Source organism: Clupea harengus, chromosome 9 (assembly GCF_900700415.2).
Source record: "Clupea harengus chromosome 9, Ch_v2.0.2, whole genome shotgun sequence".
Lineage (NCBI taxonomy): Eukaryota > Metazoa > Chordata > Actinopteri > Clupeiformes > Clupeidae > Clupea > Clupea harengus.
The window spans coordinates 4,591,971-4,608,507 of record NC_045160.1 but is presented as its reverse complement, the minus strand read 5'-3'; the positions used below and the strand labels follow the sequence as shown (position 1 = coordinate 4,608,507).

The window sequence follows — 16,537 nt, the reverse complement described above, 5'->3', positions numbered from 1 at the left end:
GAGAACACTCTAGCCACAAAGATAAATCGTTATTGGGAAAATCGACCCAGATGTGAAATATAGTTTGGCCTACAATTTCATTTGAATGGTGAGTGAATAAATAATTCATTCATAGGCTGTTGACACTGTCATTGGGCGCCCCTATTGGTTAAACTTGCATTGACTATTAGGCTACTAAACAGATTTATCACTGCGATTCTCACCACAATTAGCATTTTTAACTTTACGTTCTACGTTTAGGCTTGTACGTAAAGCTACATATTATGGACTGGTTCATGTTGTTCTTTATTGAATCAAGTTTTACATAGCCCAAGACATTTAGGCTGCTGGGGCAGCACCTTGGTCTGACAGGCCTGCAATAAACCATCTCACTGAAGTATGCAAGCTCACAGTGAATAATTATTTTGTTGTTTTTACGAGCTCGACTGAGGTTTCTAAGGAGCAAGTCTGTTTTTCCACCTCCTGGTGGGGCCAACAGCCTTCACATCTGCGGCACTAGTTTCTTCACAGCAGGAGTTCAGCTTTCTCACAGGGAGGCCACCTGCCCAGAGTAGGCCTACCTCTCTAACTTCCTTGCTGCTCATTAATGGATTTTTCATGCTGCTCTGAACTCATCCCTTCTGATATAATGAGACTGAATCTTGCCAGGGTGTCCAAACACAAAAGAGATAACCCCCATTCCCTTTTTCTGATTAGATGTAGCGTATTCAGAATCAGAATCAGAATCAGAATCAGAACTGTATTTATTGCCTTTACACCTACCTGGAATTTGCTCTGGTGTATAGGTGCATACAGTAGCCTAAACATTAAACATAAAAACACAATAAGTAGCCTACTACACATAAGAAAAAGTACTAGGCCTACACATAAGAAAAAAAGAAAAAAACACAATATATAAGATATTCATTTAACTACAAAGCCCATGGCTATATGTGCAAATTAAACGTAAAAACATCGTCATATATTGACACACCCATTCAGACCAACATAGAGAACATCAAAATGACCATCCAGAAGACAAGGGTAATTTAATAATTGTACCATACATAATAAGGGCATAATTAAGTCATCGGAACAGAACATTTCTGGCAGGAACCGTTTGGTAGTTCCTGAAGACAAAGACAGACAAACCTGTTTCAAGATCTTTATATGGTATTTGGTATTTGTGTCCATATTAATCATTGTAACGAGTACATATTAAAACAGACTAAAATCGGCAAAATTACATTCCAAACTCACGCTGACAACCATTCACAGCCCATATGACCAAGTGTGGGTACGGATACCACCTAAGGCCAAAAATGACTGGATGAGTACATTTGAGTATTAATAATATACCAAGACATTGTATGCAATATTGAATAAATCTAAAACAATGAATACATAATGGACACAAACATAATGCACGATCATAGATATAGTTTAGTTTATAATGTAGCTAAACCTGTATCGAAGGACTTTTAATTCCTTTGAATCTACCCGGAAGTGTATTCATATAATGCAGCCACCTTCACATCCTTCTTGCACCATATGATAGCACACTTCACCAGGGTAGAGATGTATTAAAGCTGACACAATCAAAAATCATCCCACTTCTTGTCACTGTAAACTGCCTACGTCTCCCTACGTTCGCCGAAAAATACAACTCTCTTTCCCGTTAGTGTCTTGTAAGTAACATTATGACAAATTACGAAGAAGTCAAAGTTTGTGGCTATGAAGAATTTTGCAAAGCTGTATCGGAGAGGAAGGGGAAAGACATATTCGCCTATTTCTCCGGTAATAAAGACGATCAAGGATTGAGTTGGTGCCCGGATTGTGTAAAAGGTGAGCAGTAGCAAAATTAATCGCAGAATCGGGAGTTGCATTTGTGACATAAATGCAGCAACTGTTATTTGGGTGACTTGCACATTGTCGTGACAAAATTAGGACCTCCTCAGCAGTGATGGCTCAAATCTAACCTATTTCTCAAGTTTCTCTTTTCTATTATTGCCACAGGTTAATCATTCGTTGTAAATAACAACGTTCACCTTTACTCAATCACACATCCATGATCACATTTTGAAGGCGGTATGCTGACTTATTCTTGGTAGGCTAATCACTGGAAATGTCTCTTTAGCTGAGCCTGTTGTCAGAGGGGAGATGTCTCACCTGCCGGAAGGTTCTGTCTTTATCTATTGCCAAGTCGGAGAAAGACCCTAGTAAGTTAGATGTATCTTTTATTCGAAATAGATTTGTAGCTCTTGTCAGGTAAGTGAGCTCTTATTAAACGACTGTTTCTGGTTTTACCCCATTCTTTAAGCTGGAAGAACCCCAACAATGAGTTCAAGAAGACCTTGAAGCTGACTGGTGTTCCCACATTGCTACGATATGGAACTGTAAGGAGTCAAATATGTTTTTGGAAGTTGTACACAGGCTTATGACTTATACACTGTAGTCTACACTTCCTCCTAAAATGCAGACGTAACAATTCAGCCAACAACAGTATCTTGAATAGGCTATACATAGGCTATTGGAGATTCCTCATAGACATCAGATTAACTTTCGTTGGTCTAATAATTATAAATTCCTGTGGATTCATTAACAAATAGGTATTTGTCATCTTATCTCTTACTTTCTATGCACAGGTGTGCTTGTTTTTGCAGTGACTTAGGCCTACAGATTGCAGATGGTTGATCATGTTCCTTACCATGTTACTTGGTGCTGAATGGTGTATGTCTGTGGGCCTGTGAATTCCACATCTTGAAGTGGGCTTACTTTGTCTGTTTTCCTTTTTAGCCCCAGAAACTTGTCGAGGAGGAGTGTTTCAAACAAGATTTGGTGCGGATGATGTTCACTGAAGATTAAACTACATTTGTGTATGCATGTTTGATAAAACATGTTTGAGATTCAGTTCACTGTAATTGCCTTTCATATAATGTTTTGTAGTATAATATCTAATGACAGATAGCACTATGTTAATTTCCATAGGATATTCCATTCTGCATTGCAATTGTTTTTGTAAGTAAATAATACATGTATAGACTGTACTTGGTGACTTGATTGTGTCCTTATAATTGAACAGGTGCCTGCTAAAATGTCATGTTGGATATGATTCAATTAAAAGACTAAAAGCCAACTTCAACAGTTTGAGTTTCTTGCTACATAAACTGTTAGGATATTTTTTTCAGTGGGAATGTTGTAGTCAATAGTGTTTTTAAACTACATGCAACTATGCAAGACCTACACACTGTATCTTAAATGGAAAATATTTTTTTCCTGGGTTTAACTACACAGTCGCCGAGGACAGAGTCTGTAGAATGCAGATTGAACTTCACCATATAGTTAACAGTTTTCCTAATGAACAGTAGATGGCAGTATCTGCTTTCCCTCATGGCCGAAGCGCCCATATCACGGCAAACGAGTAGCCTGGGCTACCAGGTGACATATTTACATTGGGATCTATGTTTTTCATGATTTAAAGTATTCATCTGCAGGTCAGGCCATCTAGCAACATGATCAAATATATAAATATAAAATATAAATATAAAATAGCCATGGCGTAGCCGTTTCTCATGCAAGTAGCAAGACCAGGCCTGTATGATGAAATCATTTAAAAGCCTATCAACCATGTAGCCTGTTGTTTCGAAAAGTAGCTTATTAAAAGGTTTCTGCATGTGCTTTTTTCCAGTGCTAGTTTTAGAACGAAAAGGCAATAAATCAGTCGGTTCCGTGTTCACCACGCACTTGATAGATTAGATTTTCTTTTAAATTGATATATGTTAGATTTTTTTATTGAGGATTGCATTACGATATTTTTAAGATGATGTTCTAGTTTGACATCCCAATTTTCAAGTTCTGAGATGCAATATCACCATTTTGTAACTAGGTGTCATTCAAGTGTTGGGTGTTGCTGGGAGGCAGCGGATTCAATTGCTGAGGACTATGCTATAACTGGAGAGAGCATTCCTCAACACCAGTCACAGTGGAGGCGGCGGTTTCTCTCGTGCAGACAGCCTACTCCACGCTTTTGGTGCTCTCCAAAGGGGCGAAGGAGGAGGACGACGGCGTGTTGTTCTTTAATGCGCCCCTGATTTCTTCATTTTCATCGCAATTTGGACTAAAGAACGGCGTGTAATTTGGGTGTGTTTCAAGGCGTGAGCTGCGATGTCGGAGTTTCTGGTGAATCTACTCGGAGAGCGGCTCGTCAACAGTGAGAAAGCCGAGGTAGATGTGCAAGCCCTGGGCAGCAAGCTGTCCCTGGTCGGGCTGTACTTCGGTTGCAGTTTAAACGGCCCTTGTAAGCAGTTCAACGCCAGCCTGTGTGAGTTTTACAGTAAGTTTAAGAAAACGTCAGAACATAAAGACAAATTGGAAATCGTCTTCATCTCGTCGGATCAGGACCAGAAACACTGGCAGGACTTCTTACAAGAGATGCAATGGCTGGCGTTGCCTTTTAAAGACCGACACAAAAAGGTAAGACACTAATAGCCCAGGCTATTTGGACTTCATTGACTTTTATTATTATTATTTTTTTTTCAATGTTAACTGCTAAACATTGGTCATCTACCACCTGACACTGTAAAGTAATGAACCCGCGGCAGCATGGAAATCCTTCACATTATCTTAATAAACGAGTGTGCTTAACCTTGACATATTGCATATGCTATTATTACACAGGGGTCTTTTTTCCATTTTATGTAGTTGGCAAAACAGTAGTCCCCTTGAACCACAATCGCTTAACGGTCCTATGAAAAACTACAGCTGACCCATTTTCCGCTATAGTGTTTAACAGGCTTACAGCCTACTGATCTATATGCTGTTCAAAAGATCCACTCATGACGAGATTTGAAACTGCAAAGCAGTCGGCCAGACTATGCTTTTTATCATAAAGTAAATCCAGATTAAACAGCTTTGTCAAGGCCTTTATATTTAGGCTACCATTAGTTCTATCAATGTAGGATACTGCCTTTTTTAGTTTTCATTCTTTTAAAACATTATACAACCTACTATGTCTCGACTACCTTTGCAATTTAGTCATTTCATTTTCATTTTACCACCATCTTCATTATTAGGTTACTTTTAACAATTTTACTAATGCATCATTTCTATTAATACATTTTTTTATATAATATGTAACTGTTAGACTAGAGGCTATGATTTATACATTTTGTGGTTAGTCACCAATTTCCGCTCACCTTATTTTCATTGTTTACAAATGAAGTCATTGTACTGTTAAAAATCTTTTGCCTCTTTAAGCTTTAGTTTTTTCCAGTAGGAATAGCAGAAAACGCCACTGCATTGTACTTACTAGGTATCCATAACAAATGTAGTACATTTTAAGAAAAATAATGATTTAATAAAAGCATTGTCATTAAGATGTCATCACAAATAGTAGGCCTATCTGTGAGAATCGTAAAGGAATATCAGACCATTAATAGGCCACCGCTACTGATACAGCCTGTAACCTAGAACAGATGGGAAACAGACCATTTTCTTTTTCAATCATCCCTTCTCTATTGTAAGATTTTATTTTGACTGGTTGAGACCCTGGTAAATGTTATTGGTAGAAGAATGAGAATAATAGGAATTTTAATAGGAACATTTAGAATCACATAGTTCCCTGAATCAACAGATATCATTTTTGTTGAAGCAGTAAAGGTGGTGTTGAATATTAAAGGTCAAAATGCATACCTTTTGTGACGGGAGAGAAAGGAAAGCGTGGCATTTAATAGCTAATCGCCTTGATGTAGCCTGCTCATATATAAAAAAAACGTCTTAGGAATTGAATGAAACCAGATCACTGTCATTGATGAGAGAATAATGGGCTATAAAAGGGGTGGGGTCAATGCCACACTATAATAGAATACCTCATTTATCCAAGGGCTGCAGTGACCTCACCTCTCAGGGTCATAACAAATAGTCTGCCTGTTCTTTTTTTTCGTAATGTGTGCATACAGGCAACAAACGAGGCCATTTATAGAACAGCTATTTAATTTAAATCTTTGATATCATATCAAAGTGTATCTTTGAAAGTAATGAATTGATAATCCTTGGATGTTGGAGAATTTTGTTCATATCTGCATGGCAGTTGGCGGTGTTCATGTTTCATTTGAGATAGGGGAGACCCTGGACACAAACAGAGCAGGCAGCTGGCATCGGGGTTGTATTTGCCCGTCTTCGTGGGTAACCATTTTGTTCCACTGCACCAACTCAGCCTCCTTTAGCAAGCTCTAGCATACTTGTCTGCCCACAATACAAATGGCATTCGTAAGAGTATTTTTACAAGTACACTCACAGAGACTGAGCCTGTTTTTCATAGTATCTAGTTAAATGTCTAAGCTCGACATTATACATGTTGTGTGAAACAAAGAAAGACTGCAATTATGCATGAAACTGTATGTGTGTTTGGGTGAGAGAGAGAGAGAGAGAGAGAGAGAGAGAGAGAGAGAGAGAGAGAGAGAGAATGAACTGTATAAGTAACACACATAGCTTGTGATTTCATTGCCTGTTTTTTGTCTAAGTGTGGGGTTTATGTAGTGTTGGGTGGATGAGCACACTGGTGCTGCTCTCCGGCCATGGTACCAGTCTCTCCCTCTGAGACTCTGGCCTCTTCCTGTGCTCTGGGTCTTTGTCAGAGGCCGGAGCGGCGCATTCTGTCCTCGGAATGACTGGGAAGTTCATTAAGACAGCTCAAGGCCTTACGAAAAAAATGTAGGAGGGGGAGAAAAAAAAATCCAGTACTGCAGTGAGACCAGCTCAACGAGCCTATTGTGTGCAGCCTGTCAAACAATGCACCTGGCAGAGGGATTTTTCACATACAGCCATTTTAATGATGTCCAAATGGAGCCGATTTTTTTTTTGTTGGGTGGGCCCCTTTTCTCTGTTTAAATACGTCAAAGGATTTTTAAACATTTTGTTAGATTTTCTCTGCAGTGCTACTTTCTCTTGTTATCTTATTTAGTTATTTTCCCTCTCTATTGCTATGTTATCTCGAGTCTGTTTGACTCATGAGTGAAATCAAATGGTAATAAAACCATTTTGTTGAGGAACAAAAATTTGAATTCTCGTTTTAAATGAAAAATGTTTTTCTGCCAGTATATCATAAACATTTTACATTACATAGTCTAAAATTCATAGCTGGAAATTGGTTTGAATTATAATGTCCTTCCTCTGCAAAAAATCCTTCTGGAATGCAATAAGCTGAGTCTTCTCAGCCACCATGTTCTCAAAGGCCCCTTCTTATTGAGAAATTTGAGGGAATAGCAAATAGAAAAAAGTTTGTCTCCATGTATCCAACGAGAGACACCCTGCTGTGAGGCAACCTTTGAAGAGGAGTGTGAGGCCGCTGCATGGATGTGGTCTGGGTCTGGGTGATCGTAGTGAGTGCTGGAGCGTGTGTGTGTGTGTGTCTGTGTGTGTGTGTGTGTGTGTGGAGAGCGTGTGTGTGTGGAGAGCGTGTGTGTGTGTGTGTGTGTGTGGAGAGCGTGTGTGTGTGTGTGTGTGTGGAGAGCGTGTGGGTGGGTGTGTGTGTGTGTGTGTGTGGAGAGCGTGTGGGTGGGTGTGTGTGTGTGTGTGTGTGTGGAGAGCGTGTGGGTGGGTGTGTGTGTGTGTGTGTGTGTGGAGAGCGTGTGTGTGTGTGTGTGTGTGGAGAGCGTGTGTGTGTGTGGAGAGCGTGTGTGTGTGTGTGTGTGTGTGTGTGTGTGTGTGTGTGTGTGGAGAGCGTGTGTGTGTGTGTGTGGAGAGCGTGTGTGTGTGTGGAGAGCGTGTGTGTGTGTGTGTGTGTGGAGAGCGTGTGGGTGGGTGTGCCTTGAGGAGCCTTAATTGCTGCATGATGTTAGCCTGCTGAAAGCCAAGCCAGTGTGAGTGGGGCTGCAGGTATTAAGTGGCCCACTTCCTGCGTGTGCGCGTGCACGTGCTTGTGCTGAGCCTACAGAAGAGGAGAACTAGTTGTGTGTAGGCAGGTGCAGCTCATCCCTGTCAGAAATGAGTCCTTACTCATTTTAGTCAGATCTTGCAAAGCATCATCACTCAGCCTCAGGCCCCTTACCCCGAACCTCCACCCTCCACCCACCACCCACTCTCTTTCTCTCTCCACTGTTGTGAATCTGTGTTTGCTCAACTAAAAGAGTCCTATAACTCTGGATTTTTATTTTTATTTTTTTTGCATTTCTATCACAGTTGTGGAGTTACAATAACTGCTGTAGAGTTCTAAAGGCTACTGCGCCAAAAGCAAAAAGGAAAATATGCTCTGCAATAAAGATCCTCTTCTGCTGTGAGGTTCAGTGATGGTCATGCTGTATATTTCTGTGCTATTAATATGCATCTGTTGAAGCCATAAACTCCAAGGCAATAAATAGTCCCATAGCATAGAATGTTGTTTAGTTGCTCTCTTTCCTCAGGCTTACACTATGCGCCATCATTTCCATTCTCTACTTTGTTTAAGTTGCAATTAAACAAGTCGTTTGTTAAGTGTTTGGTTTCATGCAAGTATGTCAAAGTTTTCAGCCATGAACGACGTTAGTTGCGGTCTTCACTTATGTCACTTCAACATCACTGACCTCCCCAAACCCATAAACTGTTTGGTTCACAAGCCATTTCATTGCACACCAGTATTTTTCCAGTATTGCTTTGGCTTGGTGGAAAGGTCACCAAAGTTTTGTGGGATGACGGCACAGCTGTAGCATTCTGTGGCGTTTGGCATGTAGGTTTTCCTCTCTGCCTGTGAAAGAGACTAAAGGAGTGGTGGGCTCAAACCGATGGGTACTACATGGTATCAGGGGACTAGTGAGCAAGACTCTAGTGACTTGGCTGGTGTTACCTTACAAGGAGACACACTAGAAAGAAGGGTGTGTGTGTGTTTGGGGGGGATGTGGGTTGAAAGGGGGTTCTCCTAATAAATCAATTAAGGCCCTTGCCAAAACCCTGCAACCCCCCCTCTTCTGCTGAGGGTGAAAAGTAAACTGCAGAGGCAGAATAGTACTGGTGTGAGAGAAAGGCTCTCTCTTTCTCTTTCTCTCTTTCTCACTCTCACTGTCTTTCTCTCTCTCTCTCTCTCTCTCTCCCTTTCTCCCTTTCTCTGGTTTGCTCTAGCAGCTTGGATACAGCTGCTGGAGTCCTCTGCGCAGGGCTAAAAGGTGGCTGTCATCGAAGTGTCACTGATCTGATGAAAACTGCGCTGAGGCCAGCTCATCATATATCTCTAGGCTGTGGCCTTGGGGCAGCTTCGATTTCAAGCCGAGCTGCCTGGAGATGAGACCTGTGTTATCTGCTGTGCCGTGGGGCGCGCGGGGGGGGGGGGTCGGGGGTCGTGTCTTGGCAAGTTTGGCTTGGGGTCAGTTCTCAGACAGAGAGAGAGAGAGACCTTTCTTTTGTCATTTTGTCAACAGACAGTTTGTACTGATAAAAAGGCTAAGTGGAAAGCAAGGCAGAGCCTGTGATTGGACATATGGAGCTGTATACCTGCAAAGTGCATGGTGACAAAAAACTGGCATGGACCATCAGGCCAGGGGCCTCACAAGTATTTTCCCAGATGCTTGTCTCTGCAACTTCCAGCATAGAAATTCTTGGGACAAAAACAGGGTGGAGTACTGATTGGCTGTTGCCTGGAGACTTCCATGTTATTGAACGACTATGCCTGGACAACGTAGTGTAATACATTTGAGGGCCATTCTGCTACCAGCTGGTTGTACATGCTAGTAGGATATTTGATTAGAGATTATGTCAGGAATGTGGACAGACACCTGCTCCAGAGGACCACCTTTGGCTGGAAGTGGGGCTACGCAAGAGCTTCCTCAGCAGGGCTTTGTGGACACTTAGCCATGGCAAAGGTGAGGGCTCACACCAAGCTAGATTTACAGCGCCCTTTCAGGCCCTATTGTGATGCTCTCAACAGAGTGCTGTAATGACATCTGAGCACAATGGAAGTGTGGGCACCGAGAATCCCTGCAGATGGATACTTTCTTTTGGAGGTGGGCGGGGCGGGCGGAAGGAAGGTTGAGTTACCTTTTGAGGGCAGATGAAAACACAGACACCTCGGGCTCAGACAGCACTCAGAACTGGACCCCCCTCTTTACCTGGCAACACAAGCTGTTCCCCCCTCTGTGTTTTATCTTTGGAGGCAAGGAGACAATGGTCTAGTGGGTTGTGACCCTAGACAAATTGCTGCCTCAGTAACACATTACACAAAGTGAATAGAGGAAGGCCATTTAATACATAATACTGGGGGTACTGTCATTGTGGTTGCTGAGTTTCTCCCACAGTAAAGAAAAAATGTCTTCTTTTCACACAAGAACATTCTACAGTATAGTGGCACTGAAGGTAGAATAACCAGTAGCTCACAAAAACACTAAAGTGAAGCCTATATATTAGTGGAGACCTGCTCTGTTATGACTACAAATGGACAAATAAACCATTTATATAAGGCACTGTCGAATGCTATTTTGAAACTCCAACTCAGAATGGGTGGAGCAGGAATGAGACCGGGGAAATAGGGATGTGTAGCCTGACTCAGAATGAGATTCCAGTCTGTCCGCAAAGCACCGTTCATTGACTGTCCCTCTATCTGCCATGGCTGACTGCGAACGGAGATGGGGCTGTTTATGTGTTTCCCTACCAGCACCTCCATCTTGGAAACAGTGAGGAGGCAGTGTTGGAGGAATGGGGGGGGGGGGGGGGGGGGGGGTCGCTGTTGTTCTTGCTCCCCCCTCTCCGTCAGCAGTCTCTAATTGCTCCGCACCGCTGTTCGGCTGCCATTTCTCGCATAATAACTCCATAATAACCCCAGACCCAAGGGGCTCTGCGCCACAGACTGCCCAGTTTTTTTTTTATTCTTTCACATTTTCCTCTGCTGTTGTTTTATTTGCTTTCCTTTTTCTTCTGCTTGTAATCGAATGCCACTCTTTTGGTTTTTGGGTTGGGTTCTATCGATGGGCATTAATGGCATTTTGGTCTGAGCCGGAAAAGAAAGAGGAAGAGGGGGGAATCAGTGGCGAGATGGCTGTGGAGATAAGTGGCAGGAGGGATGGAAGAATGCAGAGTTGGACGGGAGGAAAGAGCGCACACTGGGCCAAGTGGAAAGTTCCTGAGCCCCGGCTCAAACTTAAGTCTCTTATCTCGCTCTGGTATCTTTCACACTGCATTGAGTGTGCTTATTCTAGGGGCGCTGGAGATGTGTCTTCTTTTGCCATACAGTGTGTCATTTGAGCGTCTCTGGAGATTGAAAAGAGCTCTCACCTTTTATGAAAGGTCATCCGCCGTGGAGAAACTGTACTCCTTGTGATCCTCTTTTCCGTCCGACCCCATATTGCATCTCTGTATGGGAGAAACAGATGTGGCGGGATCTGAAAGAGCCTTGTGTTGTTGTTGGTGGCAAGCTCTCAAAAAACTGGGAAGTAATCTATGCTTTGACTGCTCTTTTGTCGGAGCAAGAAGTCTGCTATTAGCACATTACCAGTGCTGCCTATGACCCACAGTTTGTTAGTTGGTTAGACCAAACCAAACTGAGAGTGAAGCACGCTGGACTGAGATGAAAGATGGGAAGTCAGTGATGTCAACGGAACGTTTGTCATAATGCTGGAGGAGACAGTCAGACTGCCACTCAGTCTGTGACTTTTAAAACGCACCAACGACGAGGGAAGAGAGCTACTCCCTAGCCAGGAGAGAATGGGAGGCCGTTCAAAAACCACAACCTTTTTGAGGAGAAGATTGATAATCTTGGAAGGGGACCTCCATTTTCTGGCTGAAAGATTGAATAAACACCTCTAGTGAAATATGCTGGTCAGGTTTTTAATTAAGTCCATTTCCCTCAAGTATGTTTTCTGCATACTTCATATTGTTTGCCAATTTAAATTTTTTGTTCTTGTGGAGAGGGGGAAGAATCCTCAGTTACCGAATCAATAGAAGAGCCTTGCAGGCCTAATATGCTCCAGGCAGTGATGAACTCCCTTGTGACCCATTCCCTGGTGGTTAAATGAACCATGCCCCTTTTCCCAACAGCGCCTAGTCCGTGGGTACACGCCAAGTAGCCTAATTGCTTCATCTCCAAGAGCTTATGGTCAATTAGCACCTCCAAAGTCACCAGAGCAGTTTCCTGCGCCAGACATGGTACTCTACAAGTGTCTTTTGACCTCTGACCTTTGAGTCCTTGGGTTTGGAGGCTCTGTGATGAGGTCTCCTTAAAGACAGATGTGTGGTCTGCCTGTCTGCTCTCTCAGCCATTTGCTCAGTAGGGTGTGTATGAGATCCTGTGTAACTAATGGCTTGGGATAACTGTGAAGTCTGCCTGCACTCAAAAGAACAATGTGAGGGAGGAATTCTAACAAAAATGCATTCAAAAGACATCTAAGCCAGGTGTGCTACTTTGAGAGGTGCACTAGCAAGCTCCAGTGTCTTTGCAGTGTTCTGGAGGACCAGCTTGGAACTTATCCAAAAGATCTGAAGTCACACATACTGTGTGATGTGCTATGACTACGTGATGTCTGACTGTAGCTTTACTTGATGTTTATGGGAGAGAGCTCAGTGCAAGATCAGGGGATAACATGTTCTGAGCCAGGAAGTGAATCTGACCATCAAGAGCAGCATTTGTTTGCTCTGCAGAGCTCCTCTTGTTTCTATCCTATCTCTGACTCGTCCCTCTTAGGCACTGAGAGAAACAAACTCCTGGAGGGCTGAGATCATCTCCCTGTGTGGCGGACCGGACTCTCAGCCCACTGGGACCCGGGCGTTTCTTTCCTGTGGAACCAGGATGTCAGACTGGGTGCTAGAGCATGTGGGTGAGTCTTCCCCCGGGAGACTTGAGGCTGTGGGAGAGACTTGAGGCTGTGGGAGTGCCCAGCGATGGCAGTTCCTGCGTCATCAGGACTGTGGCCTCTTTCATACCTGACTGAACATTGGGACCTAGGGTGATGTGAAGGCTCTATTTTCTGTGCCAGTGAGTTTGTGTATTGTGGCAATATCTCAAACCTCTGTCTCAGATCATGCTGACATGGGAGAAGTCTGTGAAGTGGCCACCAACCACTCCACCTAGTAAACAAATAACCAAAATACACAGGCCTCTAAGTGTCGGTCACCACAGCTTGTTGATTTTGTTTTTATAACGTACCTGTAACCCTTAACAAATATTTTCCCTCAAGGGGAATGTCATCAATGGTATTCCAATGTGGTGTGTAGAAAATTAGAATTTAAAATTCCACTGAAATTCCACTGTGTCATTTCTCACTCTGAATGTTCTGGTTCCTTTTCCGTTGTGTGGAACTGCATGGCTCATCATTCCTGGTAGATGCCACCATTGCTTTAGCGTAGTGAATGCTAGCCCAGGGCTGCTCACCCTTACAAGTTGGTGTTGGTGCTTGACTGAGGCCTCCTGCCGCGTCCTGAGCAGCAGGGTGCCTGTGACTGCGTCGAAGGCTAATCGCTGTTTTGATTAGCCGTTTCTTTTTTTTCAGCTCTGTGTCTTTGGAACCAAGGGGGAGCTGATCCCACGCCATGTCCAAATGAAAGGGGTTTATCTGCTTAAGCTGGTCGCCGGAGCAAAAGGGGTCCCATCTTTTTACGAGGCAAGAGAGAGAGAGAGAAAGAGCATGGCCTCTGTGGTAGAAGTGTCCAGTCAATTAGAGACGCTGCATTCCCACAGAGAGGCTACAGGCATAGAAAACCTCAGCTTGCACTCACTCTCTGTCTCTATCTATCTATCTCTCTCTCTCTCTCTCTCTCTCTCTCTCTCTCTCTCTCTCTCTCTCTCTCTCTCTGTGTCTTTGTCTGCCTCTCCTCCCCCCTGCCACATTGTAAGTGTGGGCTAAACATTAAGCCTCATGACGATGCCCTCTGTTGTCCAAGTGGAGCGGACGACACGATAACCTGAAAGAGGAAGGAAGTCCAGTTTGTCATGGTTGAGTGTTTTGCTGCCAGCAAAATGGTCTGCCTCAAAGACTCCAGGCAAGACTCTGGCCTGACCTCGCATCGGCCACATGAATGGAGCTAATTCTTAATCCTGATACCGCGCATAGAATTTCTCAGTGCGATGGAAGTTGATCTAATAAGTTCTGCTGGCCCACGCTAATGCTGTTGCCAAGGGGGATTTCCACTGCAGTGCGATAAAACGCAGCGAATGGCCGGAAAGACTTCAGCCGATTTTCGTGTTTGAAGGTGCTAGTAATGATTAGGCTGAAGCTCCTCTGAATGCCTCTGTGGCTGCGGATGGGTGTTCCGGCCCCGTGGAGGGGTTCAGTGCTGAGCGGGGATTTTTACTGGCGGGGAGGTGGCCGTCCACAGAGCAGTCATTAGCCCCCCGGCAATCCCTGGTGCGGTGCAAGTATGTCAGTCGCCACCTGTTCATTCGTCTGTGGCAGAGGGGGGCCATGGAGGTGCCCCTGCACACCTGTGCTATGAGAAAGGGGCAGAGGCTCCAACTTGACAGCCCCGTACCCCCTACAGCCTGAGGAAAGGCCACTGATTCAGTTCAGAAGAATAGCCTTTCAGTGATTTGGAGCTTAGAGTGTGTGGCTGGTTGGTTCATAGGGGCTGGATAAAGGTTGACTTGATTGAGGTGTGTGTGTGTGTGTGTGTGTGTGTGTGTGTTGGGAGGGGGATTGGAATGTCAGTGTGGCTTGCCAAGTGCCCCCACCAACACCCCCACCAGGCCCTCGTTTTTCAGGTAATGAAGGGTTATGGTAGGAGCAGGAAGCATGTCGTACAAAACAAGCAAATGCTGCAAGTGAAGCTGAAAAAGAGAGAGCGGGGAGAGGCAGTGAGGGAGAGTGTAAAAAAGAGGGAGAAGAAGGACACATGAAAGACTAATGGCGTTACTTGATGTTTATGGGAGAGAGCTCAGTGCAAGATCAGGGGATAACATGTTCTGAGCCAGGAAGTCAATCTGACCATCAAGAGCAGCATTTATTTGCTCTGCAGAGCTCCTCTTGTTTCTATACTGTCTCTGACTCGTCCCTCTTAGACACTGAGAGAACTCCGGAGGGCTCCAGGATGTCAGACTGGGCGCTAAATTATTTTTCCTCGAAATATATTTGTGTGATGTGAAATACAGACATTTATTTAATTGACCTTTAATAAACAAAACGACATGTTCATTTTCATTGCTTTGTTGCAGAGCATAGTAGTTCACTGATGGACTCTACCTGAAACGTCTATGAGAAGCCCTGTGGTTGTAATTGGTGTAATACAGAGCAGGGTTAAGAGTAGCGTTGAGCTTTCCACCATGTGAGCCATACGCACCGGCAGAGCAGGGCTGCATTGATCACAGGCCCCATCATTACCCTTTCCGATTATTAGTATTACAGTCACCACTTGAGTAATTACTATCCTCTGTGCCAATATGCAATCCCAAGGGCCGCTGGTCCCCTTGCAAAAGACATTTGTAACATTACGTTCCTCTCTGAGTGTTTACAATATTGAATTAACCGATATTTGACCTTAACATAGAGCATAGGGTCTTACTGTCTGTATTGCTCTTTGGCACACGATCCCACATTCTGGATGTCATTTATTGAAGGATTTCTTTGTTGGCTTATTATTGCTTCCAGAAGCCCCATGTTTTGGCCTTTGTTCACTCTGAGATTATTTAAGGTGTTTGCACATGTGTTGCGAGCTTTGTTTTGTCTGAGACTCATTTTTCAGGGCTATTATCGAAATAATAGTTCATGTGCGGTATGTGTCACGCCCAACCATACCGAGCTGACTAAGTTAGCCAGATGCCCTCACACAGCCGTGGACGCAGAAACCATATTTTTGCACCATGAAATAGGATTCTTGTCCATTCTTGCATGCATGCACTTACTCTCAGTACTGTGCCAAGTTCAGGTACAAGAGGCAGCTCACTCTGGCCAAGCCTTGGCGTTGAGGAAGAGAGTTCTAGAATGCAGCGTGTTGCAGGGATTGTCCGCCAGCCCCCTCCTGTTGCCGGCTGGCCTCTCTCTCTCCCTCTCTCTCTCTCTCTCCCTCTCTCTCTCTCTCCCTCTCTTCTCTCTCTCTCTCTCTCTATTGCTCCACCATTTTATTCCCTCTTTCCTCACGCTTTTTCTGTACCGCAGTGAGCAGAGCCAAGCTAAATATCTGGCGTGGCCTCAAAGCATGGACTATTTTAAAAGGAATAAGCAAAGCAGTTTATGTAAGTTCAGGGATTGAGATAACAGATCAGCTGTCTTTTGTTGTCTGTCAGTTGGCAGCTATTAAAGATGATCACGTTAACCACACACTTCTCTGAAAATGGGTGCCATAACAAACTGTGTTTTATCATCATGCTGATGTGTTGGACTGTCTTAAAACATTCATCCCTCCTATCAGATGTAAGCCACTGAGCTGCAGATTGTTCCATTGTACAGTCTTCCCAGTAGTAATTATCTTACATTGAGTAGCTCTTTCAGCCAGCAGGTGTGACTTCTCAGTTTTCCATGACCCTGAAGTTGAACGTAAAGGATTTGAGCCTTGCTGTGTTATGATTTCCTGACTGCAGTGTTTTTTTGGGGTGTTCCCATCGCTCTCTTCCCTTTCCCATTCGGTTTCCCTTTTTGAACAGTGATTCTCGTCAGTGGGTCTGGCCTTCAGAGAA

The 16,537-nt window shown here is 43.8% G+C and overlaps 2 protein-coding genes across 2 annotated transcripts in view; both read left to right on the top strand.

The window, feature by feature from the left end:
• Positions 1–1,526: 1,526 nt before the first annotated feature.
• Positions 1,527–3,115, top strand: txndc17 (thioredoxin domain containing 17). The gene is made up of 4 exons (XM_012837907.2): positions 1,527–1,824; positions 2,117–2,198; positions 2,300–2,375; positions 2,776–3,115. Exons 1-4 carry the CDS (start codon positions 1,680–1,682, stop codon positions 2,842–2,844), a joined length of 372 nt encoding a protein of 123 aa, XP_012693361.1. The 5' UTR covers positions 1,527–1,679; the 3' UTR covers positions 2,845–3,115.
• A 238-nt stretch (positions 3,116–3,353) lies between these two features.
• The window catches only part of nxn (nucleoredoxin), a 53,674-nt gene continuing 40,490 nt past the window's right edge, over positions 3,354–16,537 (top strand). The window contains exons 1-2 of the mRNA XM_012837902.3: positions 3,354–3,417; positions 3,866–4,452. Coding sequence (XP_012693356.1) covers positions 4,144–4,452 — 309 coding nt within the window. The 5' untranslated portion in view covers positions 3,354–3,417; positions 3,866–4,143. The remainder of the gene's footprint in view (positions 3,418–3,865; positions 4,453–16,537) is intronic.